At 41.6% G+C, this 26,345-nt stretch overlaps 1 protein-coding gene across 1 annotated transcript in view; it reads right to left on the bottom strand.

Moving 5' to 3' along the window:
- The window catches only part of NCOA6 (nuclear receptor coactivator 6), a 53,234-nt gene extending 28,107 nt beyond the window's left edge, over positions 1–25,127 (bottom strand). Inside the window, exons 1-7 of the mRNA XM_083358436.1 lie at positions 24,944–25,127; positions 10,719–10,849; positions 8,911–9,046; positions 8,244–8,526; positions 3,392–3,547; positions 2,437–2,559; positions 1,201–1,329 (exon numbers count right to left, since the gene is read on the bottom strand). Of these exons, the coding sequence (XP_083214562.1) occupies positions 1,201–1,329; positions 2,437–2,559; positions 3,392–3,547; positions 8,244–8,478 (643 nt within the window). The 5' untranslated portion in view covers positions 8,479–8,526; positions 8,911–9,046; positions 10,719–10,849; positions 24,944–25,127. The remainder of the gene's footprint in view (positions 1–1,200; positions 1,330–2,436; positions 2,560–3,391; positions 3,548–8,243; positions 8,527–8,910; positions 9,047–10,718; positions 10,850–24,943) is intronic.
- Between the last annotated feature and the right edge of the window lie 1,218 nt (positions 25,128–26,345).

The raw sequence follows: 26,345 nt of genomic DNA, 5'->3' as shown, positions 1-26,345 counted from the left end.
CTGCAACCTGAGTGATCAGCTGCCCCCCACCCGCCATTGACTTCGCTTGTCAAAAAGTTGCAAACGGTGATCACATGACTCTGGGACACTGACCGTTGTAAGTATGAATCAGTTGCAAAGCATCCGAATGTAAATCACATGACCCTGAGGATGCTGCAACAGTCATAAGTGTGAAAAATGGTCATAAGTAACTTTTTTCAGTGACATCGTAACTTAAAACAGTCACTAAGCGAAATGTTGTAAGTCGAGGACTACCTGTACTTTATCAGTTTTTTCCTTCTTTTTTTTTGGTCACGTTTTTGACACCTTGCTGGGCGACTGGTGGTACTCGGAGAGTGCCTTATCCTAAAAGTGGTACAATGGGTGAAAAGGTTGAAAAGCCCTGATCTAGAGATGACAGCAGATGTAGAACACTGCATTTGGGAAGAACATAAGAACAGCCAAGACCAAGATCAATTTTAGTCCAAATTTTGTTTTTCACAATAGCCAGTTAGATACTCTGGGGTGCTCCCAAATAGCAGGGAGAGACACCTTTCTTTTACTTTTACCCCACTGCAACTAATAATTGAAGGCATATTACCTTCAACTCAGAAGTTAAAAGTCTAAAAATTAATGGTCTTCATAGACATATCTTCTATTAATCTATCCTAAGATTGCTGTATGTAGAAATCTTTCCTTTGTCCATTCCAATCAATTCATTCTATAACCTCTGATCAATGTTTTGACACAGGAAGAAATGTTTCTTTTCTCCATGCATGCATGATTTTACATCTTGATCATATCCCCCCTTTCTCAAGCTAAGAATCTCTGATGTTCTTTTTTAGAGAATGTGTGTGAGATTTCTGATTACTGAGTTTTCTACTTCTGTACTTTTTCTAACTTAGTGGAAGATCAGTTTAGAGGGCAACTTGGTTCCAGAATGGAATTTTGCTCAGGAAATGAGCTTTTCTTCCATCCATTCCACCCAATCTACCATGGCATTTCTGAATATCAAGCAGTAGTTTGAATAGCATGAGGTTGTTGTAATGGGATAACACAGTTGGAAAAATTCATTGGGGCTCTATTGCTCAAACAAAATTGCTTCTCTATACATGCAAAATAGTTCTAAATTAATGCAAACAGGAAAACGATGTTTTTCCCATGGAGATATTCACCAATATGGAAAACAGTAGCATTTAGAATTTGCAAGGGTTAAATTACCTGACTGAGATGCTGGATGAGGTGTTCTGGGTTGTAGTTCTGTGGTAGCTGTATTTGTCATCACAGAGGATGCTACACTCCCACTCTGTTGCATCATCACAGATGCAGGATTATTTATTCGAATTAAACCTAGAAATGTGAACATATTTTTATTATATATTACATTAAAATATCAAATTATAAACATCTTAAAAAACAGCACTGAAATGTTTAGTTACTGAAATACAGTTTAAACTCATTCCTTACTGGATCTAAATATGTATGTCCAACCTTTTGGCTTGCCTGGGCCGCACGAGTGGAGAGGAATTGTCTTGGGCCACATATAAGATATACAATATACAGTAGTTAATGTATATAAATTACATCATGGTAAAATTAATAATCTTGTGATGCTGCATTACTAGCGGTGCAATACCACATGCGGTCCGTGAGTTGGACATGTCTGATTGAAGTAAACAAAAACAGAAAAAGAACACCCAAGCAGTTTAACAATTATATGTATTTGTTAGACCATACACAGGAAAATACTGTATACCACAAACATAAATACCACGTTCTACTATTAGTGCACGATTTTCCTGTTTTCTAGTATATTTCAGCTTAATTGCTGAATGTGAACAAAGAAAAAGAAAGCCCATATCTCTTTCATTCATAATGTAGTAACTGGATTTTTGCCAGCAATGATACTGCATACATCTTCACCTATGTAATGAACTATGAACATTCTTCATTTACTATGAACATAATTATGAAATATTTTCATTATCAACATTATATGTGCTTGTTCCTAAAACCTACCAGTGGTCCATATGTTTCCTAATGTAATTAAGACCTATAGGATTTAAACATTTGAAAGGACATCTCTCTCTCTCTCCTATAATTTTTTTATGAAGGGATCTTTTTCTGTATTTCTTTTAAAGAAGCTAAAATCCAATTTTTTTACTTCTTCCTTATACTTGCTTCTGCAATCAAGCCGTGCTTTATTACAGAAATAAACTTGCATCAGTTTATTTATATCAAATGCTTATTTCACAGTTGACATCCATATCTGACTTATCCAGTCAGTTGACATCGTCTTTGAGCCCCAGAGGATGACACATATTACACCTTTTCTCTTCAAACTTTACTTGCTACTGGGCCTTCCATATCGAGCAGAAATAGTCTGGAGTTGTAAAATAAGCTATGGTATTTGCAAATTTCCTGGAATATTATCTAAATTTTAAAAACTAAACTTGCCTTGACTTCCTGGCATAGGAAATCCTGTCTCCATCCGTACTGGGTTGCCTTGTCCAACAGGCCCATTAATCCTTAAATCCTGACTTTTGTTTTGAGTTAATGATAAATTGATGGCACCTTCACCTAGGAGCAATAGAGAATATAAATGTGGCTTGTAGCAGGAAGTTTAAAAAGCAACTTTTTTAGAAGTTCAAAAGTCTTATACGCAAGTTAAAAGAATATGAATTTGAAACAATTAGCTAGAGAAATTCACTTTAGGTCTGTAATCAATTCTTTCAACTGTTACGTGCAGATATTCTACTGCAGAGGCAAACTTCCTAGAGATGCTTCTCCATTCAAATAATTGAAGGGAAAACATCATTTTTCCTTTCTTTCAGTAATGAATTGGTCTGCCCAATAATTCATGTATCACGCAAGCAGGGCAAATTGTATACAAATTTCATCCTATTAACAATGGCATTGTTGCTAAAAGCTATATATAAGTTCTATGCATGCATAATTGGATCTTTAAGCACTGATTCTCTTGTCACTTCTAAAAATAATTGCTAAAAGTTTATTCCCAGAGCTACTCAAATGATGACTGAGATGGGAAAGGATATATAGCATAGGGAGAGAGAGCTGTCACAGAAAGCAAGGTTACTACAGCATTACATTTCCTATTCCTGTTCTCAAGACAGTTTAATGATTCATGTTCATTTTACCTGTTAGGTGATTTCTCCCAAAAATGACATGGAGCTGTCCTGTCATGTTTCATAGCTAGCATTCACATTAATCACATTAGTAACAAAGATGTGGGTAAAGAAATGAACTTGGGAGAGTGTAGCTGATCCCAAAAGATTATTTAGTCCTACTGTTTTGATCAAATTATTAAAAAGCTAATAAAAGCCATTAAAAAATAAAATTAGCTGCATTACTTTATATGGCTCAAACCCAGCCACAAAGTAGTTGCAATTACCTTCGATTTGAACAGACAGAATTCCCAAGTCACGAAGTTGTTGGTTGTTGTTCTGGGCTAGCATTCGTAGCCTCTCAGCTGCTTCACGAGGAATATTAAAAGTAACGCGTACACTGTTCCAGGGCTCTACTTTCTTCAGTTTTAACTTGGTAGATTCTTGTTACAGAATAAAAAAGATAACAGACTAGAAGAATTGCAACCCAATATACATGAGATTAGAAGTTGGTAAGCTTTATTCACTTTTGTTCATTGATACCAAGGCAGATTTTTTTATATAAAAATGATTATTAACAAGAGGCTAAGAAACTATCTCAGCAACTCCAGGCTAGTTTATAAAAGGAACCATTCAACTAAACATAAAATTACTGTAGTTAACTCTCAAACTAAGGCTAGCTGCCATCTTCATAAGAACCTACCTTTATCATCAGAAAAAAAAAGCTTTGGTAGAACCAGTCTCAATAACTTGTTCTATTTGAAGTGCAAAAATTACGGAAGTTCGACTCCAAGATTTGGATTTAATTGGCAGAAGATATTTAAACCAGTGTTATATGTAATGAATCTTAATAGGTTGTATGAGTTTGCATATATCACATACATTTATTACATTTGATTTCTAAAAAGAAGGCCTGGTGTCAACAAAGTATTAGTTTATATAAAATTATGATTTCATTTCATAAATGATTTTTGAATGTGCCAGTGTTTCCTCCAAAACAAAAACAGCTTGAGTTTTCTTAATAAAATGAATCTATTTGGAGGCAGAAATACTGATTGCTTAACATGGCTGTTATTATACAAGATCCTACATTTAGATGGATTTTGTGTATACTTCAAATATAACATATATTGTTTGTTTCAAATAAAAAAGCAATTAAAAATGAAGCAGCTGCAAAAACCTATTTCACTTGACAGAGAATGAAGTAAGAAAAATCATTAATGAAACATTATCTGTTTTCAGGTCTAAAAAAGAGAAAACCTCAAAAATAATTGATGCCTCCCATAGCAAATAAAATGTGTAGTTGCTTTTCACAGCAGTAAACACACAGGCTGTGTTTAACAAAGTATTTTTTTTAAAAAAGGAGAATAATAACTACCGTATATACTTGAGTATAAGCCGACTCGAGTATAAGCCAAGACCCCCAATTTCACCCCCCAAAACTGGGAAAAGTTGTTGACTCGAGTATAAGCCGATCCGCCGTTCTGCAAGCCTCCGCCGCCGGCGGAGGCTGGATCCGCCATTTTGCAAGCCTGAATACACAGGAATACCCTGTGTGGCCGCGGCTCTCGGGGAAGCCCTGGCTGTCCGCTTCCTCACTCCACGCTGCCATTCGGAGCCCGCGCGTTCCCCGGGCAAATCGCGGCGCCCAGCAGGCGACGAAACACGCCCGTTCCAGTCGCCCCCCCTTCCCTCAGGAGACGCGAAGCAAGTGACCGCCCGGAGCTTACCGAGGACTTGCGCGCGGTCTCCGTTCCTCCTGCCGACGTTTGGGGAGGTTTGGGCGCCTCCCCAAACCTCCCCAGGTCTCCGTTCCTCCTGCCGACGTTTGGGGAGGTTTGGGCGCCTCCCCAAACCTCCCCAGGTCTCCGTTCCTCCGCGCAGACCTGCTGACGTTTGGGTAGGTTTGGGCGCCTCCCCAAACCTCCCCAGGTCTCCGTTCCTCCGCGGAGACCTGCCGACGTTTGGGGAGGTTTGGGCGCCTCCCCAAACCTCCCCAGGTCTCCGTTCCTCCTGCCGACGTTTGGGGAGGTTTGGGCGCCTTCCCAAACCTCCCCAGGTCTCCGTTTCTCCTGCCGAAGTTTGGGGAGGTTTGGGCACCTCCCCAAACCTCCCCAGGTCTCCGTTCCTCCGCGCAGACCTGCCGAAGTTTGGGGAGGTTTGGGCGCCTCCCCAAACCTCCCCAGGTCTCCGTTCCTACTGCCGAAGTTTGGGGAGGTTTGGGCGCCTCCCCAAACCTCGGCAGGTCTCCGTTCCTCCGCGCAGACCTGCCGACGTTTGGGGAGGTTTGGGCGCCTCCCCAAACGTCCGCAGGTCTGCGCAACGTTTGGGGAGGTTTGGGGAGGCGCCCAAACCTCCCCAAACGTCGGCAGGTCTGCGCGGGGGAACGGAGACCTGGGGAGGTTTGGGGAGGTGCCCAAACCTCCACAAACGTCGGCAGGAAGAACGGAGACCTGCAGACGTTTGGGGAGGCGCCCAAACCTCCCCAAACGTCGGCAGGTCTGCGCGGAGGAACGGAGACCTGGGGAGGTTTGGGGAGGCGCCCAAACCTCCCCAAACGTCGGCAGGAGGAACGGAGACCTGGGGAGGTTTGGGGAGGCGCCCAAACCTCCCCAAACGTCGGCAGGTCTGCGCGGGGGAACGGAGACCTGGGGAGGTTTGGGGAGGTGCCCAAACCTCCACAAACGTCGGCAGGAAGAACGGAGACCTGCAGACATTTGGGGAGGCGCCCAAACCTCCCCAAACGTCGGCAGGTCTGCGCGGAGGAACGGAGACCTGCCGAGGTTTGGGGAGGCGCCCAAACCTCCCCAAACTTCGGCAGTAGGAACGGAGACCTGGGGAGGTTTGGGGAGGCGCCCAAACCTCCCCAAACTTCGGCAGGTCTGCGCGGAGGAACGGAGACCTGGGGAGGTTTGGGGAGGTGCCCAAACCTCCCCAAACTTCGGCAGGAGAAACGGAGACCTGGGGAGGTTTGGGAAGGCGCCCAAACCTCCCCAAACGTCGGCAGGAGGAACGGAGACCTGGGGAGGTTTGGGGAGGCGCCCAAACCTCCCCAAACGTCGGCAGGTCTCCGCGGAGGAACGGAGACCTGGGGAGGTTTGGGGAGGCGCCCAAACCTACCCAAACGTCAGCAGGTCTGCGCGGAGGAACGGAGACCTGGGGAGGTTTGGGGAGGCGCCCAAACCTCCCCAAACGTCGGCAGGAGGAACGGAGACCTGGGGAGGTTTGGGGAGGCGCCCAAACCTCCCCAAACGTCGGCAGGTCTGCGCGGAGGAACGGAGACCTGGGGAGCTTTGGGGAGGTGCCCAAACCTCCCCAAACGTCGGCAGGAGGAACGGAGACCTGCCGACGTTTGGGGAGGTTTGGGGAGACGCCCAAACCTCCCCAAACGTCGGCAGGTCTGCGCGGAGGAACGGAGACCTGGGGAGGCGCCCAAACCTCCCCAAACGTCGGCAGGAGGAACGGAGACCTGGGGAGGTTTGGGGAGGCGCCCAAACCTCCCCAAACGTCGGCAGGTCTGCGCGGAGGAACGGAGACCTGGGGAGGTTTGGGGAGGCGCCCAAACCTCCCCAAACTTCGGCAGGAGGAACGGAGACCTGGGGAGGTTTGGGGAGGCGTCCAAACCTCCCCAAACCTCGGCAGGTCTACGCGGAGGAACGGAGACCTGGGGAGGTTTGGGGAGGCGCCCAAACCTCCCCAAACGTCGGCAGGAGGAACGGAGACCTGGGGAGGTTTGGGGAGGCGCCCAAACCTCCCCAAACTTCGGCAGGTCTGCGCGGAGGAACGGAGACCTGGGGAGGTTTGGGGAGGCGCCCAAACCTCCCCAAACGTCGGCAGGAGGAACGGAGACCTGGGGAGGTTTGGGGAGGCGCCCAAACCTCCCCAAACATCGGCAGGAGGAACGGAGACCTGGGGAGGTTTGGGGAGGCGCCCAAACCTCACCAAATGTCGGCAGGAGGAACGGAGACCTGGGGAGGTTTGGGGAGGCGCCCAAACCTCACCAAACGTCGGCAGGTCTGCGCGGAGGAACGGAGACCTGGGGTGGTTTGGGGAGGTGCCCAAACCTCCCCAAACGTCGGCAGGAAGAACGGAGACCTGCCGACGTTTGGGGAGGTTTGGGGAGGCACCCAAACCTCCCCAAACTTCGGCAGGTCTGCGCGGAGGAACGGAGACCTGGGGAGGTTTGGGGAGGCGCCCAAACCTCCCCAAACGTCGGCAGGAGGAACGGAGACCTGGGGAGGTTTGGGGAGGCGCCCAAACCTCCCCAAACGTCGGCAGGAGGAACGGAGACCTGGGGAGGTTTGGGGAGGCGCCCAAACCTCCCCAAACGTCGGCAGGAGGAACGGAGACCTGGGGAGGTTTGGGGAGGCGCCCAAACCTCCCCAAACGTCGGCAGGCCTGCGCGGAGGAACGGAGACCTGGGGAGGTTTGGGGAGGCGCCCAAACCTCCCCAAACGTCGGCAGGAGGAACGGAGACCTGGGGAGGTTTGGGGAGGCGCCCAAACCTCTCCAAACGTCGGCAGGTCTGCGCGGAGGAACGGAGACCTGGGGAGGTTTGGGGAGGCGCCCAAACCTCCCCAAACGTTGGCAGGTCTGCGCGGAGGAACGGAGACCTGGGCAGGTTTGGGGAGGCGCCCAAACCTCCCCAAACGTCGGCAGGTCTCCGTTCCTCCGCGCCCTGCCTGCCTGCTTCTTTCCGCTGTGGAAAGAAGCAGGCAGGCAGGGCGCGGAGGAACGGAGACCTGCCGACGTTTGGGGAGGTTTGGGGAGGTGCGCGCGCACCTCCCCAAACCTCCCCAAACTTCGGCAGGTCTCGGACGGTGGTGGCTTGGGAGAGGTACGCGAGATCCCGGAAGCACCAAAGCCTCGGCCGCGCACAAGTCCTCGGTAAGTTTTTTTGTTGACTGGAGTATAAGCCGAAGTGGAATTTTTCAGCCCAAAAAGTGAAAAATTCGGCTTATACTCAAGTATATACGGTATACTACTGATCTTCCCAATGGTTACAATATAGTATTGTTTTACCAAAAAAATATTCCAATGAAGTCTAATTTTCTAGAGCAACCTGAACTCTCTCTATATATATTACTTTTACTTATAAAAAGCCAATATGAAAACTGAAATTATAAAAAAGTGAAGTACCCATGCGTAAAAGGCCAGGAACATTGTCCAAAATGACTCCCAATTTCTGCTTGAAGTCATCGTCATCTATATTGCCCTTAAAAGCTACAAAGATTATAGAATCATCAGAAGGGCTGTTAGGTTTTATATCATCTTCTTTCTGTACAGAATCAAGATCCACTTTCAATTCCTCCATGACTGAGGAGCACGATAAACTGTAATTATCTTTTAAATTGGATATGTCACCCCAAACCATGATAATATAAGATCCTGCACTGGAAATTAATCAGGTACTAAGGCGAATCTATAAAAAAAAAAGAAATATATTGTTTAACATGTGTTATTTTGGTTAATATTTAGTTTTTACATGTTTAAATATAAGGAATTATTTTATTCATGTTATTTATCTATAAGTTAAGACTGCAATTAAAAAGTTCTCCAAATTAATTATTCATTTCCTGGTGCTGACTTTGCAAAAGTAGCTTTATCCAATCACTGTATAGCATGCAAATCATTAAATACATAGAAAAAGGATTTGCAAAAACGTTTTAAATTTCAGTGCAAAACAGCTCTTTTGATTGCAACCCCCTGGCTCCTGTAATATTAAAGTGAAGTATTTTTATTAATCAGAGAGATGAATATTATTTATAGTAATATTAAATATGTTAATTGGGAAAAAATCGCCTACCAGGTGATCTTGCATCAGAAGCTTGATGAGAACTTAAAGAGGTCCATAACATTTGAGCCATAGCAGCATATAGGTTGCTGATTTGCTACAACATACTATGGGAATCCAATCTTCTTTGTTCTTTACCGGGGCAAACCTATAAATGTATCCCATTAAAATTATCCTCTCAATTCTGAATTAATGGAATTCCCAGTAAAACACATGCATAACTTTTCTAAAGATTTTATTGTTAAACCAAATAGAGAATTAAAGAAATGTTTCTAGAAGAAGCATACACGTCAGTTCCTAAATTATATTTGAATTAAAGTTTAATTGATAAACTATTTCTAGACACTTCCTTGAATCTCCAAGTGCAGAGAAAACTCTCTTGGTATGGGATGAAACTCCAGGAAGCAAAGATTATTAAACTAGCAAAGATTTCTTGATTTGAAGTTAAGACCTGAGAAATGTTGAATGGCAACAAAAGAGAATACATGTAGCTCAGGGTTGAAGAGTGGAGTCGTAGGTGCTCTCTGAGCTTGGTTGTTTGCTTGCAGATAACTCATTTCCCAACTAGGTAACATCATCAGTGCACTGTTGAATTTGAATAGCCTCAGGCAGACTAATTTTAATGAATTTCACAAAGTTGACAATATCAGCACCACTAATTATCCCAGTAATTTAGGATAGGTTTAAGTAATCTATGACTTTTTAGATATTATTTCCAGCCTGCATCACAACTTGCCTGTACTAAAGGGAACTGGATTGTAATTTAGCAATGTCAGGAAGATACAGGATCCCTACTTCTGACTTAGATGAATAAAACAGCTGTTATTCCTATTCTTTGTTTTTGGTGCATGCTTTTAGAAGCTCCATTTTCATTAAAGAAAGATTTGACAGAAACAAAAAGGTGTTTTAAAAAAGTTAACCTTAATCATTTTCTGATAATAAAAGCAATATTTCCCAATTCCCATTCTAAGAAGATTCTCTATCCCCACTATACATATTTTTATAAACAGATTATACACTATAATCTATGGGTTGGTAGAATAAATTTCTAAATCTACTGTTATATTTCAGGATGATTTATAGTTTGACAAAGATTTCTATCTTTAAATTGTTTAATAATAGTAAAAAAATGCATTTCTCTTCCTAAAACATATTAGAGATTTGTATGCATGTTATATAAAATAATGAGTTCTCTAATATGATAGGATGGTGAAATCTATTTTATTCTGAGGTTTGGGACCAAGCTTTATTAATTTAAAAGCTACCCTTTTGCATGAAGATTTAATTAATGCATTTTAGGTTTTATAAAACCTATAAACTTAAAGCTCTGTTCCATTGTGTAAGAAAAATCCTAAACTTCATCACTTTCTTAGGCCAGTGACAGTTCAGGTCTCCCACTTTGACATTAATAATGACTAACTTAAAATGTAATCTTATCTAAAGTACTCAGGAGCAAGTTTCACTCACATTTATGGTACTTATTCTAGGTGAGCTAGGTATACATAAATCTCTTCTAAATTGTAATTTCAAGATTAATGAATGCACTGTACAAAGTTAGGCAGTCCAAATATATGTTAACATTATGTCAGCATCTTGAATCATTGCAATAACTTCATTAATAAAGAATATTGGTATACAATACAATAAAACCTCACATTGTAGTGGTTTGCTATTTGCTTAATATTATTAAATTTTAATATTTGTTAAACTGTTGCTTTTTTAAAACTCTTGTAGACTTCCTAGAGTAACTTTGGGAGATGGGAAGCCATATAAATTGTTTAAATAAAATAAACTAATTTTCTTTACATGAGGTTAGATACCTGTTAGTCATAAATCCACAATCATCTTAAATTGAGTAGCCATCACATTATCCACAAAACCACTCAGCATAGTTGAGAGCTGGATTAGATTCTGGATGAGGTCCTGTTATTCTTCTTGGATAAGAACAGACCTTTATGACCAAGAAAAGGAAACAATTAATTCCCCACAAACCTCTTTAAAAACAAAAAAATAGTAAACCAAATGATTACTAGGCTGTTTCTTACAGGTTATCACATTATAGTTATTATATTAGTTACAGGTAGTTCTTGACTTATGACAGCAATTCTAGAATTTCCATTGTTAAGCGATGCAGTAAAGCAGTCCCAAGGGGACGTGGTGGCTCAGTGGGTCAGGACGCTGAGCTTGTCAATCAGAAGGTCAACAGTTTGGCGGGTTGAATCCTGAGTGCCGCGTAGCAGAGTGAGCGCCTATTACTCGTCCCAGCTTCTGCCAACCTAGCAGTTCGAAAGCCGTAAAAATGCAAGTAGAAAAATAGGGACCACTACGGTGGGAAGGTAACAGCGTTCCATGAGCCTTTGGCGTCTAGTCATGCCGGCCACATGACCACGGAGACGTCCTCGGACAAGCGCTGGCTCTTCGGCTTTGAAACGCAGATGAACACCGGCCCCTAGAGTTGGAAACGACTAGCATGCATGTGCGGGGGAACCTTTACCTTTAAAGCAGTCCCAAGTGTTGTTGTGAACTGAATCCCATGATTGTTAGGTGAAACAAATTGCAAGTCCCCGGCCTGCAGGCAGCTAAGTAGCTGCTGCTGGGTGGGACAGGAAATGAGAGGGTTTGCAAGGGTACAAGGAAGGGACAGCCTGTGCAAGAGGCACAAGAAAGGTGCATGAGGGGCATGGAATGAAGGCATGAGGAAGGGTTGAGGAGGATGCATAAGATGCCATGCGGGCTGGGGAGAATTCAGGAAATGCATGAGAGACATTGTACAGGTTCAGGAAGGTGTGAGTGAAGAAGGGCTAGGGGAGGATGTATGGGTGGGCATTATTTACACCAGTGAGTTCTGATCTTCCCTGCCAAATTCTCTACTGACATTTGGGGAAGTTGGAAGAAAGTTACAAATGGTGCTAAGCAGACAGATAACAGTCACATGACACAGAGATGCTGGGATGGTCAGAACTTTAGGACAGGTTGTGACCACCATTAGTTCAGCACCATCATAACTTGGAATGGTCACTGACTGAATGGTTGTGGGTCAAGGACTACTAGTATTGTTGAATAACTAGAGAATGATAGAAAACTTGTAAAATATGAATTTAATCTATTATTGCTGCCAAATAATACTAACAAATAAATGCCTAAAGCTTTTTAAAGAAGGCAAACCCTAATTAGGTAAAACAACAGAAAAGGGGAAAGTAACTTCAAATTCTCTTACCTTTTCATAAAGTATCAAACCATTGTCCGGTCGTAATACAAAATGCCACATATTTTAAAAAGAGAATAATGAGATATTCCCTTCCCCTTCAATGAATGAATGTTAAATAGCATCCAGAAGCCTGAAAATCACTGTTATTGCTAATGCATCCACAAGCTATTTGGTAACAAAGCAAAAGTGATTCTATGCTATTAGCAATGCTGATTTGCTGAACATGTAATAGATCAAATAAATCAAATAAACTATAACTATAACTATTTTAGTATTATTGGAACAAAGACCTCCAACACAGATACTATACCAATATAATGGTCCCTAAAAAAGAGATCTGAATAAAAAGATTCAGAGATACACGAAATACCTATTAGTTCACCTACTCTTTCTTATTTTACATTGATTTTCAGAACTTCTTTACTATATATTTGTAAAATAATATTGATCAATTTTGGCCTTGCAAACATTTTATATAATAATAGTTTACAAAGCTCAAAGTTTTACTGCAAATATATGCACATGCATAGACACAGAATATGTATTACAATCTCTTTTCGCCAAGTATTATACTTTCAAACAAAAGCTTCTCTTAGAGTGTAACTTTTTATAACTTTTCATGAATTATAAAAATTTTGTCATCTAAGCCAGTATTACACCCTCTGAGTGTCACTAGCTTCAAAGCAGAAATAAAAGTACCAGAAGCAGTTTTAAATTGGAGATGGAAACCAAATAACAGCAACTCAAATTATCAAATTATTTGTCTAGAAACTGAATAAGAATAGCCATATTGCAACATGGCATGTCCAGTTACACTTTTCGTTAAGATTGTTCTATGCTTTCTCCATGTAAGGGCTGACACAAGCAATTTATAGAATATTTCTTATATCAAGTTTTTTTGTGTTATCACTACAAAACTTTTCCACACAAAAACAAAAACAAAAAGGGTTCATTTCATTTTCCAATAGATATACAAATCAATCCCAGGTAGTTTCCAACTGAAGTTGGAATCAGTACTAAGTTTCTTTCATCCAGAGATGGCAGGCTTTGCCTACCTTAAAAGTAAGGATTAGATCAGCTTTCCCTTAATCAGAAAAATCCTGACAAAATAAGCACATATGAAATTGCTGCACATAGAAAGATTGCACCTCCACATTTGTATTTAACATTTTTCATCTTGATCAATGTAGAATCACTTTGCTTCATTCTATGAACTACTACAATAGTATATATTAAAATATTTAGGAGTATTTTTCTGAATGCATACAAGTAGTCCTCGTTTAATGACCATTTATTTAGCAATCGTTTGAAAATATAACAATGCTGAATGAATAGTATTTAAGACTGGTTCCCAAAGTTATAGCTGTTGCAGCATCTCCATGGTCTTGTAATCAAAATTCAGGCACTTGGCAACCCATCCAGATTTACAACCACAAGGTTGCACTTTAACTCCCTCCCTCCATCTCCCCTCATCTTGGTCCTTTTAGCCACCTGTACGCCACCACCCTGTCCTCTGCTCCTAACGTATATAGTGGTTCAGAGGTGCTAGGCATACAGCAAGCACTAGTGCATTACTTTTGTTGAGTATTCCCTCTTGTTTTCCTGCTTATTCTCTTGTAATCCCTTCCTCTCCAATGTATGTAAATACAAATATTCCCCTCTTGCTAATTATCCCAGCATTAGGTGAGCATTCCAAATGGCAGGGGAATGGGGAATAAGGGTTATAAGATTTGCCTGTTTACTCCAGCTTCTTTGTGATCTGAGTTCCAGAAACCTTCCCCACCATTTAGGCTCACTGGACTGTTTGGAGTTGTGTCCTCCTGACACTGTAAAAACCAAGGAAAGTTGAACTAAAAACATAAGCACAGTTATGTTCACAGGATTTTCACTTAGCAACTGCTTTGCTTAATGACTGCCAGTCGCAATTGCAATCCACTAAATGAGGACCACCTATAATAAAAAGGTGTGAAAGGATTGTGGAAATCGACCCAGTGTCCAAGGCAAGAAGCTAATATTACAGCCTCACCCACAGATGGTCATCCAACCTCCACCTAAATACTTCCATTGGAAGAAATATCTACTACCACCTGAGGTAATCTGTTTCATTATTGAACATTTTTTATGGATTGGACATTCTTCCTGCTGCCTAGTTAAAATCTGCTTCCTTGTAATTTTAAGCTTAGTGGGGTTTTTTTGTTCTTTTACGGAACAATACTGAACAGGTTTACTCTACCTGCTAATGTCAATCTTTCAGACACCTGAAGAAAGCTGCCATGGCTCCCTGCAATTTCTCTATTTCAGGCTATAAATACTAAATATTTATAGGGTTTTATTATATTTCAGGGTTTTATTATGCCAAATCCACAAATAAACAAAATTGCCCATCACTAACAATTAGCTAACTATCACGAAAACCCTCTCAAAGTTTCAATTGATCCAGAATCCAGTGGCCAGGCAGTGATGGACAGGCTTCAGTATGCCTATATAACACTTCTGCTTCATAAGCTGCACTGGTTACGTTTTGCTTCTGGGTACAATTCAAGGTGCTGGTCTATAAAACCCTACATGGCAAACAGCTCAGCTACCTGAGGGGCTACCTCCCTTCCCTCATATCTGCTATCTTCACTTCTTCTTTTATTGCTGTATTGCTTTATTGTTTCATAGTTTTATGATTTGTTAAACATCAGGTATCAGATATTGCAGGAATGAAATTTTGAAAGTACCTGTAGTCCTAAATCAAAGCACTAAGTTTAGAAAATTGCCCCCTTCTGAGAGATAGAGGAAATTGCAGCTGCTTCCAAAAGGCCCTGATTTTAAAGACTTCTGTCTGAAACCCGCTTTCAAAATGGCACCCAGCATGCTTAGTTATTCTAATATCTTGCTCTATCCTATTAAGAAGCAGAATGATTAATTATTAATTCATTCACTGTTATCCTTATTTTTCATTCTGTATCTTGATCTAGCCAATTCTTGTTCTGTACTCCACATTAAAATTCCTGTTTCAGAGGATACAGGATAACTGGTTTCTCAATCAGCATTTCCTAAGTGTTGAAATAGGAAATAGATAAAACTATAGCATATGCCCTAAAATAAACATACAATTTAAAATAAAATCTAAAATTCAGAAGATAATTATCAAGAAATGCACAAATATTAAGACACAAATGCAAAAAAGGATAAATCCTCTGAATCCTTGGCAACAAAGACTATGAAAAAAGATGGGAAAGACAAACAAAGCCAAGGGGCAAATTATAGCTGGAAAACTACAGATATGTTTATACTTTTTAAAACACAGCTATACATGTGTATAAAAATTTATGTAAATCATGGCATTGTAACATAGTTTCCATTTGTACTTTCTCTTCCTGCAGTTGTTTTACTTTCACTCTGTTTACTTCTTTTATTTTCTTCCACATGCATTTTCTCCCAAGATCAGTTCTTGAAAAAGATAGTTACAAATGATGACTCCAGAGAACAAAAAATCACTAAAAACCACTAAAAGAGGCAGAGAAAATGCAATTATTTTGATAGAATTAGTTTGTTAGTGAAGAGAGCCAAACAATTCTCTCTAATATGATGGTATTATTTATAAATAAATAAATGTAGTGAAATGATTTGAACTGAAACTGAAGTGAGGGAATCTATCTTAGAGATTTATGTAGGAATCATAATATGTTAAAGAAACTAAAATAATTGCTAAAAATGGTAGCACCAAAAAAAGAAGTGAAGAAAAGGGACATACATATACATAATAAACTTGCAAAATATTAACATATGGATGTGTCATGCTTATAGATCGGCTGGTTGATTAGAAGAATGCCCTTAAAATCTCTTTATGCAAAGGGAAGGTAGCAAGAATGAATGAAAAATTAAGTGGGGTTTAGTTTATTAAAAGTGTCCATGAGGAAGTTGGTAAAAATCTGATTGAAAAGATGCAAGAGGTCTACATGAGCAAAAATTTAGAATGTGGTTTTATGTTAAGGTAGAAGATGAGATTTTTGGTCTTTATCAACCTGCTCAAAATTATTTATTGAATTTGTACACTGCCAGTGTTGAAGTAGCTAATGGTTTACATAGATAACAAAAGGTGCCAAAAAAACACAAAATAAAAACAGTGAAAGTAGTAAAATAACTATTGTAAGTGCCAAGCAGTGAATCATATCAATATGACATATTTTTAAAACCCCAAGAAAAAGTTTTGTCTTAATAGTTATGTTGTAAGGATCGATGACAACTGGGAAAAATATTCCTTAAAGTTGTAACGCTCAGAGAAAAACACTTTCTCTGGGTCTTCACAATTCTGTTTTCTTTTATATAGGGAGTACCAAAGAGACCCGACTGGAACAAATAAATGGAATGGTCTGTTTGTTTGTCCCTGGAGGAGATGGAAACTAAGTCATGGGGACCTTTAAATGTCAAAAACAGCACTCTGAATTGTACCCAGAAACCTGTTGAGAACCAAGACAAAACTGCAATATGAGTGTTACGTGACTATAGCAGTTTTTATCTGCCAATGCATGAATAGTGCATACTGTAACAACTATAATTTCCAAGTACCTTAGTCTTCAAAGGCAGACCCATATAAAGCATATTTTAGTGACTTAAACTGATATAAGGGCATGAGTTACCATAGCTTGGGCCTTTAACTCTACATAGGATCACAACTACTGATAATTGTTGAATGTGATAAGAAAAGTGTACAATGGAAATAAAATATTTGTGAAAGTGAATGGAATCCTTAGTGAATAGCTTAACCATTATTTTGCTTGCTTTTTTAAAAAGAGATTTACTTTGTTGCAAAATTTTGAAGTTTAATAGATTAGAATAGCCTTCTCAATTTGGTAAAAAATCGAGTTTGACAGTACCTTTTCCAACTAACACATTTTCTTAAAAGGCATAAGTTTTTGTGAGCTGCAGCTCATTTCATCAAATGCACAGAGTTAAACCAGACATCCAGGAGATAACTACCATTCAGTGAGATCAATAGACAATAGACAAAGCCGTAATGCCGGATCAATTCCCAGGAAGAACATATTAAAAAACAGAACACCACTAAGAGCTCAAATCGCTCAAAGATATTATCAATAAGCTACAGGACATAACAGAAATTACACTGTAATTTCTCAGGTTTATACCTAGCTACAAAAAACCGCCCAATCTGAAGTATATTCTCCACAAGCAACAAGAACAGAAAAAGATAGCAGCATGGGAATCAAACTGTGCAATAAAACTAGATGACTACTTTGCCTCCATATCTACAAAAAAAGCACTATCACAGGGTCCAACAAATACTCACAAGATTGGAGGAAGAGTGTGTAAAGGCACCCTTAATGAGATATATGCCATCATCTGCCAGCAATAGCCATCTGGATTCTATGAAAACCAAGTGGAATAAACTTCGTGCAAAATAATTAATGGATACAAAGTTTGACATCAGGACTCAAAACAAGTTAATATCAGAGCATTTCAACCTGCCAAGACACTCCATAGCAGACTTAAAACTATTTTGGAAAAGCAGGACTTTAATACCAACTTTTATTTTCCTGGGCTCCAAGATCACTGCAGATGGGGACTGTAGCCAAGAAATTAAAAGACGCTTGCTCCTAGGGAGGAAAGCCATGGCAAATCTAGACAGCACACTAAAAAGCAGAGACATCACCCTGTCAACAAAAGTGCGTATAGTCAAGGCTATGGTTTCCCGGTTGCAATGTATGGCAGTGAAAGTTGGACCAAAAGAAAGGCTGAGCGCCAAAGAATTGAGGCCTTTGAACTATGGTGCTGGAGAAGACTCCTGCGAGTCCCTTGGACTGCAAGGCGATCAAACCGGTCAGTCCTAGAGGAGTTCAACCCTGACTGCTCTTTAGAAGGCCAGATTCTGAAGCTAAAACTCAAATACTTTGGCCACCTAATGAGAAGGAAGGACTCACTGGAGAAGAGCCTAATGCTGGGAAAGATTGAGGGCAATAGAAGAAGGGACGACAGAGAATGAGGTGGCTGGATGGAGTCACTGAAGCAGTAGGCATGAGCTTAAATGTACTCCAGAAGATGGTAGAGGACAGGAAGGCCTGGAGGAACGTTGTCCATAGGGTCGCAATGGGTCAGACACGACTTCGCAGCTAACAACAATACCAACTCTGAGTAGGAAATTGTTGAACTCACATTCATAAGCCTGAACAAACAGAATGGATTTTTAATATATTACAATTGTTATTCGATACACATTTGCAATCTGTCTCACAAGAAGGTGCTATCAGACTTTTGATTTTTTTGCCACCATAGACTAGTATGCAGACTAGCTATTCTATTCCACTGGTGGGTCTTCTCCTGTACTGTATTATCTTCTGAATATGGGCAATTGTACAAAAATAGGCAGTCTTTGGATGTATGAAAAAACAGAAAATTCTTGAGATGAAGTCCGTATATGTGGAGGGCAGCAAACTTAAGGAAGTTGGAATAGGGGGGAAATATGAAGATAATACATAAATGAGGGAGGACAGGAGAAGAAAAGAAAGGAAGAACTGTGAACTCTTGTTTATGTGGAAAGTTAAGGATGAAGAAGGTAATTTTATTCTTCTATACTGGATATTTGGAAAGAACTTCTAGAATGATATAGGAGTCAAGATTTATTAAATCTGCTTTTCTTGCCCTTTTACTCAAGAAGCAGCTGCTAAGTAAACAGCCTTCCATCAACTGAAATTTCTATAAGCATGAAACTTTTAGATCATACCTATAATTTTTGAGATGAAAAAAAGCATTGACTGAACCACTTTTAAAAATATAAAATCTATTAGTCAAAATATTCTCACCATAATTAGGTGAAACAAAGGTTCTCTAATAGATGGAATTTTGAGAAAAACTAGTCAATATTTAGATTATATAGAGATTTTTTTATATATAGTGACTTATACAAAAACTCTGTAAAGAGCAACGAAGTTATTGATACTAAACTTTTTCAGAGTACTTAGAATTAGATGCTCAAACATACAATTGTGCAAAACATTTGAACAAGGTGAACAAAGTGTTCTCTTTTTAGCATCCAAATAGCCCATCTTTTGCAAGGCTTGCAGTATTATTTCAAAAGCTGTTCCAAGTTGTGTTCATGAACAAACAACAGTTCTGCTGGGATCTCTTTGCATGCATGTGATCTCATCAGATACAGTCTTCAAAGAGACATGCTTCAACGTTTTGTAGGACAGTGTTTCATTTACACTAAGAAGTTCTGTGAAACTTTTCTTTTGAATGCTTTTCATAGGCCTTTTAAATCACCCTATCGGCTCAGATTATTTAATGGATTATATTTGCACCTTCCCCTTCATGGATTACTGCCTTGTCATGGCGAAGGGGCTTGCGTAATTCAATGAAGCTATGAGCTATGCCGTGCAGGGCCAACCAAGACGGACAGGTCATAGCAGAGAGTTCTGACAAAACGTGATCCACTGGAGAAGGAAATGGCAACCCACTCCAGTATCTTTGCCATGAAAACCCTATGGACAGTACCAAAAGGCAAAACGATATGACGCTGGAAGATGAGCCCCTCAGGTCGGAAGGCGTCCAATATGCTACTGGGGAAGAGCAGAGGGCTAGTACTAGTAGCGCCAGAAATAATGAAGCGACTGGACCAAAGCCGAAAGGACGCTCAGCTGTGGATATGTCTGGTGATGAAAGGAAAGTCCGATGCTGTAAAGATTTTTTCTCCATAGGAACCTGGAATGTAAGATCCATGAATCAAGGCAAGCTGGACGTGGTCAAACAAGAGATGACAAGACTGAACATTGACATCTTAGGTATCAGTGAACTAAAATGGACAGGAATGGGTGAATTTAATTCAGATGACCATCAGGTATACTACTGCGGGCAAGAATCCCTCAGAAGAAATGGAGTAGCCTTCATAGTCAATAAAAGAGTAGGAAAAGCAATACTGGGATACAATCCTCAAAATGACAGAATGATCTCAGTTTGAATCCAAGGCAAACCATTCAATATCACAGTAGTCCAAGTCTATGCCCCAACCACCGGTGCTGAAGAGGATGAAATTGACCGGTTCTATGAAGCCCTACAGCACCTTATAGAACTAACACCAAAAAATGATGTCCTTATCATCATGGGGGATTGGAATGCTAAAGTAGGAAGCCAAAAGATAACCGGAATAACAGGCAAGTTTGGCCTTGGAGTACAAAATGAAGCAGGGCACAGGCTGATAGAATTTTGTCAAGAGAATACGATGGTCATAGCAAACACTCTTTTCCAACAACCCAAGAGACGGCTCTACACATGGACATCACCAGACGGTCAACACAGAAATCAGATTGACTATATGCTCTGCAGCCAAAGATGGAGAAGCTCTATACAGTCAGTAAAAACAAGACCAGGAGCTGACTGTGGCTCAGACCATGAGCTTCTTGTTGCAAAGTTTAGGCTTAAACTGAAGAAAGTAGGGAAAAGCACCAGGCCAGTCAGGTATGAATTAAATCATATCCCCGTTGAATATACAGTAGAGGTGACAAATAGATTTAAGGAATTAGATCTGATAGACAGGGTGCCTGAAGAACTATGGACAGAGGTTCGCAACATTGTACAAGAGGTAGCAACCAAAACCATCCCAAAGAAAAAGAAATGCAAGAAAGCAAAATGGCTGTCTGAGGAAGCTTTGCAAATAGCTGAGGAAAGGAGGGAAGCAAAAGGCAAGGGAGAAAAAGAAAGATACGCCCAATTGAATGCAGAATTCCAGAGAATAGCTAGAAGAGATAAGAATGCCTTCTTAAATGAACAGTGCAAAGAAATAGAAGAAAACAATAGAATAGGGAGGACCAGAGATCTTTTCAAGAAAATTGGAGAGATGAAGGGAACGTTCAATGCAAAAATGGGCATGATAAAGGACCAAAATGGCAGGGACCTAACAGAGGCAGAAGAGATTAAGAAGAGATGGCAAAATTACACAGAAGAACTATACAAGAATGAGCTTAACGTCCCTGATAATCACAATGAGGTGGTCACTGACCTCGAGCCAGACATCCTAGAATGTGAAGTGAAGTGGGCCTTAGAAAAGCTGAGCAACAACAAAGCTAGTGGAGGTGACAGTATTCCAGCTGAGCTATTCAAAATCTTAAAAGACGATGCAGTAAAAGTGCTACACTCAATTTGCCAGCAAATTTGGAAAACTCAACAGTGGCCACAGGATTGGAAAAGATCAGTTTACATTCCAATTCCAAAGAAAGGCAGTGCCAAAGAATGTTCAAACTATCGCACCATTGCACTCATTTCTCATGCTAGTAAAGTTATGCTTAAAATCCTACAAGCTAGACTCCAGCAGTATGTGGATCGAGAACTACCAGAAGTACAGGCAGGATTTCGAAGAGGCAGAGGAACTAGAGATCAAATAGCCAACATACGCTGGATCATGGAGAAATCTAGAGAGTTCCAGAAAAACATCTACTTCTGCTTCATTGACTATGCTAAAGCCTTTGATTGTGTGGATCATAACAAACTGTGGCAAGTTCTTAAAGAGATGGGAGTACCAGAACATCTTATTTGTCTCTTGAGAAACCTATATGCGGGCCAAGAAGCAACAGTGAGAACTGGACACGGAACCACTGATTGGTTCCAAATTGGGAAAGGAGTCCGGCAAGGCTGTATACTGTCGCCTTGCCTATTTAACTTATATGCAGAGCACATCATGAGAAAGGCAGGGCTAGATGAATCAAAAGTTGGAATTAAGATTGCTGGAAGAAATATCAACAACCTAAGATACGCAGATGATACCACTCTAATGGCAGAAAGTGAAGAGGAACTGAAGAGTCTCTTGTTGCGAGTGAAGAAGGAGAGTGCAAAAGTTGGGTTGAAACTAAACATTAAGAAAACCAAGATCATGGCATCCGGCCCTCTCAATTCCTGGCAAATAGATGGGGAAGAAATGGAGGTAGTGACAGATTTTATTTTCCTGGGCTCCAAGATCACTGCAGATGGGGACTGCAGCCAAGAAATTAAAAGACGCTTGCTCCTGGGGACGAAAGCCATGGCAAATCTAGACAGCACACTAAAAAGCAGAGACATCACCCTGTCAACAAAAGTGCGTATAGTCAAGGCTATGGTCTTCCCAGTTGCAATGTATGGCAGTGAAAGTTGGACCATAAGAAAGGCTGAGCGCAAAAGAATTGAGGCCTTTGAATTCTGGTGCTGGAGAAGACTCCTGCGAGTCCCTTGGACTGCAAGGCGATCAAACCGGTCAGTCCTAGAGATCAACCCTGACTGCTCTTTAGAAGGCCAGATCCTGAAGCTAAAACTCAAATACTTTGGCCACCTAATGAGGAGGAAGGACTCACTGGAGAAGAGCCTAATGCTGGGAAAGATTGAGGGCAATAGAAGAAGGGGACGACAGAGAATGAGGTGGCTGGATGGAGTCACTGAAGCAGTAGGCGTGAGCTTAAATGGAGCCCAGAAGATGGCAGAGGACAGGAAAGCCTGGAGGAACATTGTCCATAGGATCGCGATGGGTCGGACACGACTTCGCAACTAACAACAACAACAACAACATTTGCACCTTCCTCTTCAGCAGCAATTACAATAGGTGTTATTATTTAATATATTATTTAGATTTAATATAGCCTCCCACTCCAGTTCAAAACAAACTAGGCAATTACTGCAAGCAAACCAAAATTAAAACTACATTAGCACATAGAGAAGTAGTATATTTATACAATCCGTCCCAAATCCTAATATGGAATAGACCATTTCCAGAATTTGGCTGTATATTAAGAAATGTGAAAAATTAAGATTTGAAAGCTCATAATATAAAAATAAATAGTAATTATGTTATGACTTGCAAATCAAAAAGAATATAGATTGCTTTATACTTTAACCGTATCTTTAAAATACATACTGTGGTTAAGGATATATTTTTTTTAGAAAACAAGGCATTAAAACACATTATTCAAATATAGGGAATAAGCAAATAAAACAGAACTGAAGATTTCAGGGTCTTAGTTCCCCTATCTTAGATTAAGGGGTCATCTCAGGACAATTTATGTCTTTAAATTATAATACAAAAATGTGGTTATGTAAACATATTTCCATATAAACATTGTAAGCTGTATCAAACTTCACAAATTTTCCTATATTACTTGCCCTGTCACATTTCAAAATACGTTTTAAAATAAATGAAATTTTGATTTCAAAAAAATTAAGAAGGATTAGACCTGGCTGGTACAATAATCGAATGGAACACCACCAGAGCAACAAACAAAACCTCTCCAGAAAGAATGACAACACAATACAAATATGTATATCTCATAATCAGAAACTGAATTAAGTTGAGACTGTTATTCAAACACAAAATAAGTATAAATCACAACTAATAGAATATCAGATTACTTTATTATTGAAATAACTAAACTACACTACTATATCCAGTATGACATCAGCAAAATCATCAAGCCATCTAGATGTCAGATCAAGGGTCATTTTCTAATATCAACAGACAAAACAATAGGCAATTGATGCAATGCACCAATGTTTAAATTACTGCCTGAGAATGCCATCCTTTATGCATTTGAGAACCCAGATTGTTGGGGGCAATTAAGCTGACTTTGTAATAATGCTGCTGGGGTGGGGGGTGAAAGCCCTAATAAGCAGGCATATACATAGAATGAAGGCTATTGCTAAGCACATTGGTTTGTGCTTAAATTATAAGCCGCCCTGAGTCTTCGGAGAAGGGTGGGATATAAATGGGATTAAATAAATAAAATTTGATGTCAAATGAATTTGTGTGACTTATTTAACGGGGAAAAAGTCAAGCATACAGAGAAATTATTTGGTTACTGTCCCTCTGGATTCTGAAAAACAGTATAAACCCATTTTACACATATCACTTTGGATATCCTGTGGAGAGACCAATCAATTTCAAGACAAATGGCTAATTATTGTTGTCTTGATTTTACAACAAAAGGTGGAAACAGAGCAAGGTAGATTAGCTTCACTGAAATGGAAGTCCACCCTTTTGGACTCCCAGTGCAAGCCCCAGCTCACGTGCTCCTTTGGATACTTACCACTACGTCCCTCAAAGGAAGCCCTCAAAGGAAATCAAATGAGGCAACAGTACTCTGCACAGCGCAGTCAAGCAATCGAATCTAGATTGCCTAAGCCAGCGTTTCCCAACCTTAGGAACTTGAAGATGCGTGGACTTCAACTCCCAGAATTCCCCAGCCAGCATAGCTGGCTGGGGAATTCTGGGAGTTGAAGTCCACGCATCTTCAAGTTCCTAAGGTTGGGAAACGCTGGCCTAAGCTACTGGGCGTTGGGAGGAAAAAGGACAGCCATTGTGCTTTATTTTGGAGCCCCCGTTTCATCCAAGAGCTCCCTCTCTCTTACAATCTCCCCCCCAAAAAAGGGGGGGGAAGGCAGCCAGGCCCAATGCCAGGATCTCTTCGCCTGGCCTAAAACTCCCTCTCCTTTCAATAGAGCAGCTTCCCCTCTTCTCTCTCACCTGGCCCAGGCAGACTCCGTCACCCTCCAACTCCAGATGCGGGGGCTCCCGAAGGCGGCTTTCCAGCTCCCCCCTCCCTGCCTCCTCGCCCTTCCCCAGCCAGCCTGGCAGGCCCATCCGTCCGACTGCCTTCCCTTAATCCCGGCAGCCCCTGACCAGGCCCGCATTCCCGCTGCCCAACGGCTGTCAGACCAGCCCCTCCCACAGCCGGCCTGCTCGCCGCTCGCCCGGCGGGGCTGCAGCTCAGGCGGCCCCCCTCCCCCGCTCTCTCTCGCGCCCACCCCCCACCCCCGCACCTCCGCAGCCCACCCGGTCGGCCCCGCCTCGCGCGACACAACCGCCCCGAGCCGCGCGCTCACCTGGTGGCGCTGCTGCTCCCGCCCAACGCGCCTGCAGAGCGCCTGAGCTGGCAGCCCTCCCCGCCACCGGACGCCCAGGCGAGGAAGGCCAGGAGGATAGCGGGGGAGAACGGGGCGGGGAGGCGGTCGGTGCGGACCCGGACCTCTAGGACACCGACCCTCAAAGCCCGGCCCAGGCTCCTCCTCCTCCTCCTCCTCTTTAGGGAGGCCACGTGACAGGCCCGGCTGCGCGCGTCGCCTGTGACCGGGGCGCGCCACCGGTTGGGAAGCGGCGGCGGCGGCGCGTTCATGGCCGGGCTTCCGTGGCGGTGGCTTTCGTCGTCCTTCCCTCGCTTTTCTTCCTCCGAAAGAGTCCTCGTGGAAATAAGCCAGAAGTCTGCCGTGCCTGTCTTTTCAGCGCTTTCGTTAAAATATGGCACCTCTCTTGGCGAAAGAATGCTCTTGGGTCCCGCGTCCGCATGTTCAAGTCAACTTGCCTTGGGCGGCCGGAGGGAAACCGTTAGGATGCCTATCGCGCCCGAACTGCCTGCAGCATAGCTTGAAAAGGGATTTCACTTCCGCCCACAAGAGTCCGTGCCTTCTCGAGAAGGCCAAATATTGTTCTCGGGTTCCTCTCGCGATTCCTCCCTCCCTTGCGTCCTCTAACTCGCCTGCTGAAATTCAGTGGGCTTTTTTTTAATCCGATCGGGGAATGACCCCTTTTCCCCATTCTTATTCTAAGAACAGTGGTTTTCGAATATGCATTTAACTTTATGCACAGCAATTATTTTTATTTATTTTATTATTATTATTATTATTATTATTATTATTATTATTATTATTATTATTTGTCGCAGTCAGCCAGATGTTCAGACTGGATTTGGCATTTTTGTCTACCTATCTAGTCCTTACCAAGGCAGATGTGGATGTTTGATGGTATTACAGATCGCAGGATGGAAGCAGTTCCTAGTAAGGCCACCTTTTGCAATTGACTAATGGTGAATTTGTCAGTGCCAGTGGTGCTCCAGTTGTTTTGGGATTGCACTCAAGGCGCCTATTACTATTGGTACTGCACTTGCTTGCCTTTGCCACAGTCTTTCTATTTCTATTCGTAGGTCTTTGTATTTTGTTATCTTCTCCAGTTCTTTCTCATATATTCTGCTATCTCCAGGCACTGCCACGTCCACTATCTAGACTTTTTTGTCTTTCTTATCAACAATTGTTAAGTCCAGGGTGTTATGTTGCAGGTGCTTGTCTGTCTGAATTTTTTTGAATTATTATCTTATTCATTAAACGTGAACCTCAGTCAACTGAACATTCAAACTGACTGGTGCTAATGTTTGACACGGGTTGCTGCCAGCATCCTAGGTATCAACCAGGTACCTCCTTAAAATGTAAGATGTTCTGAGTACTGCAGTTTTTT

The sequence above is a fragment of the Vipera ursinii genome (assembly GCF_947247035.1).
Source record: "Vipera ursinii genome assembly, chromosome: 3".
Lineage (NCBI taxonomy): Eukaryota > Metazoa > Chordata > Lepidosauria > Squamata > Viperidae > Vipera > Vipera ursinii.
This window is presented reverse-complemented; position numbering and strand designations above follow the sequence as displayed.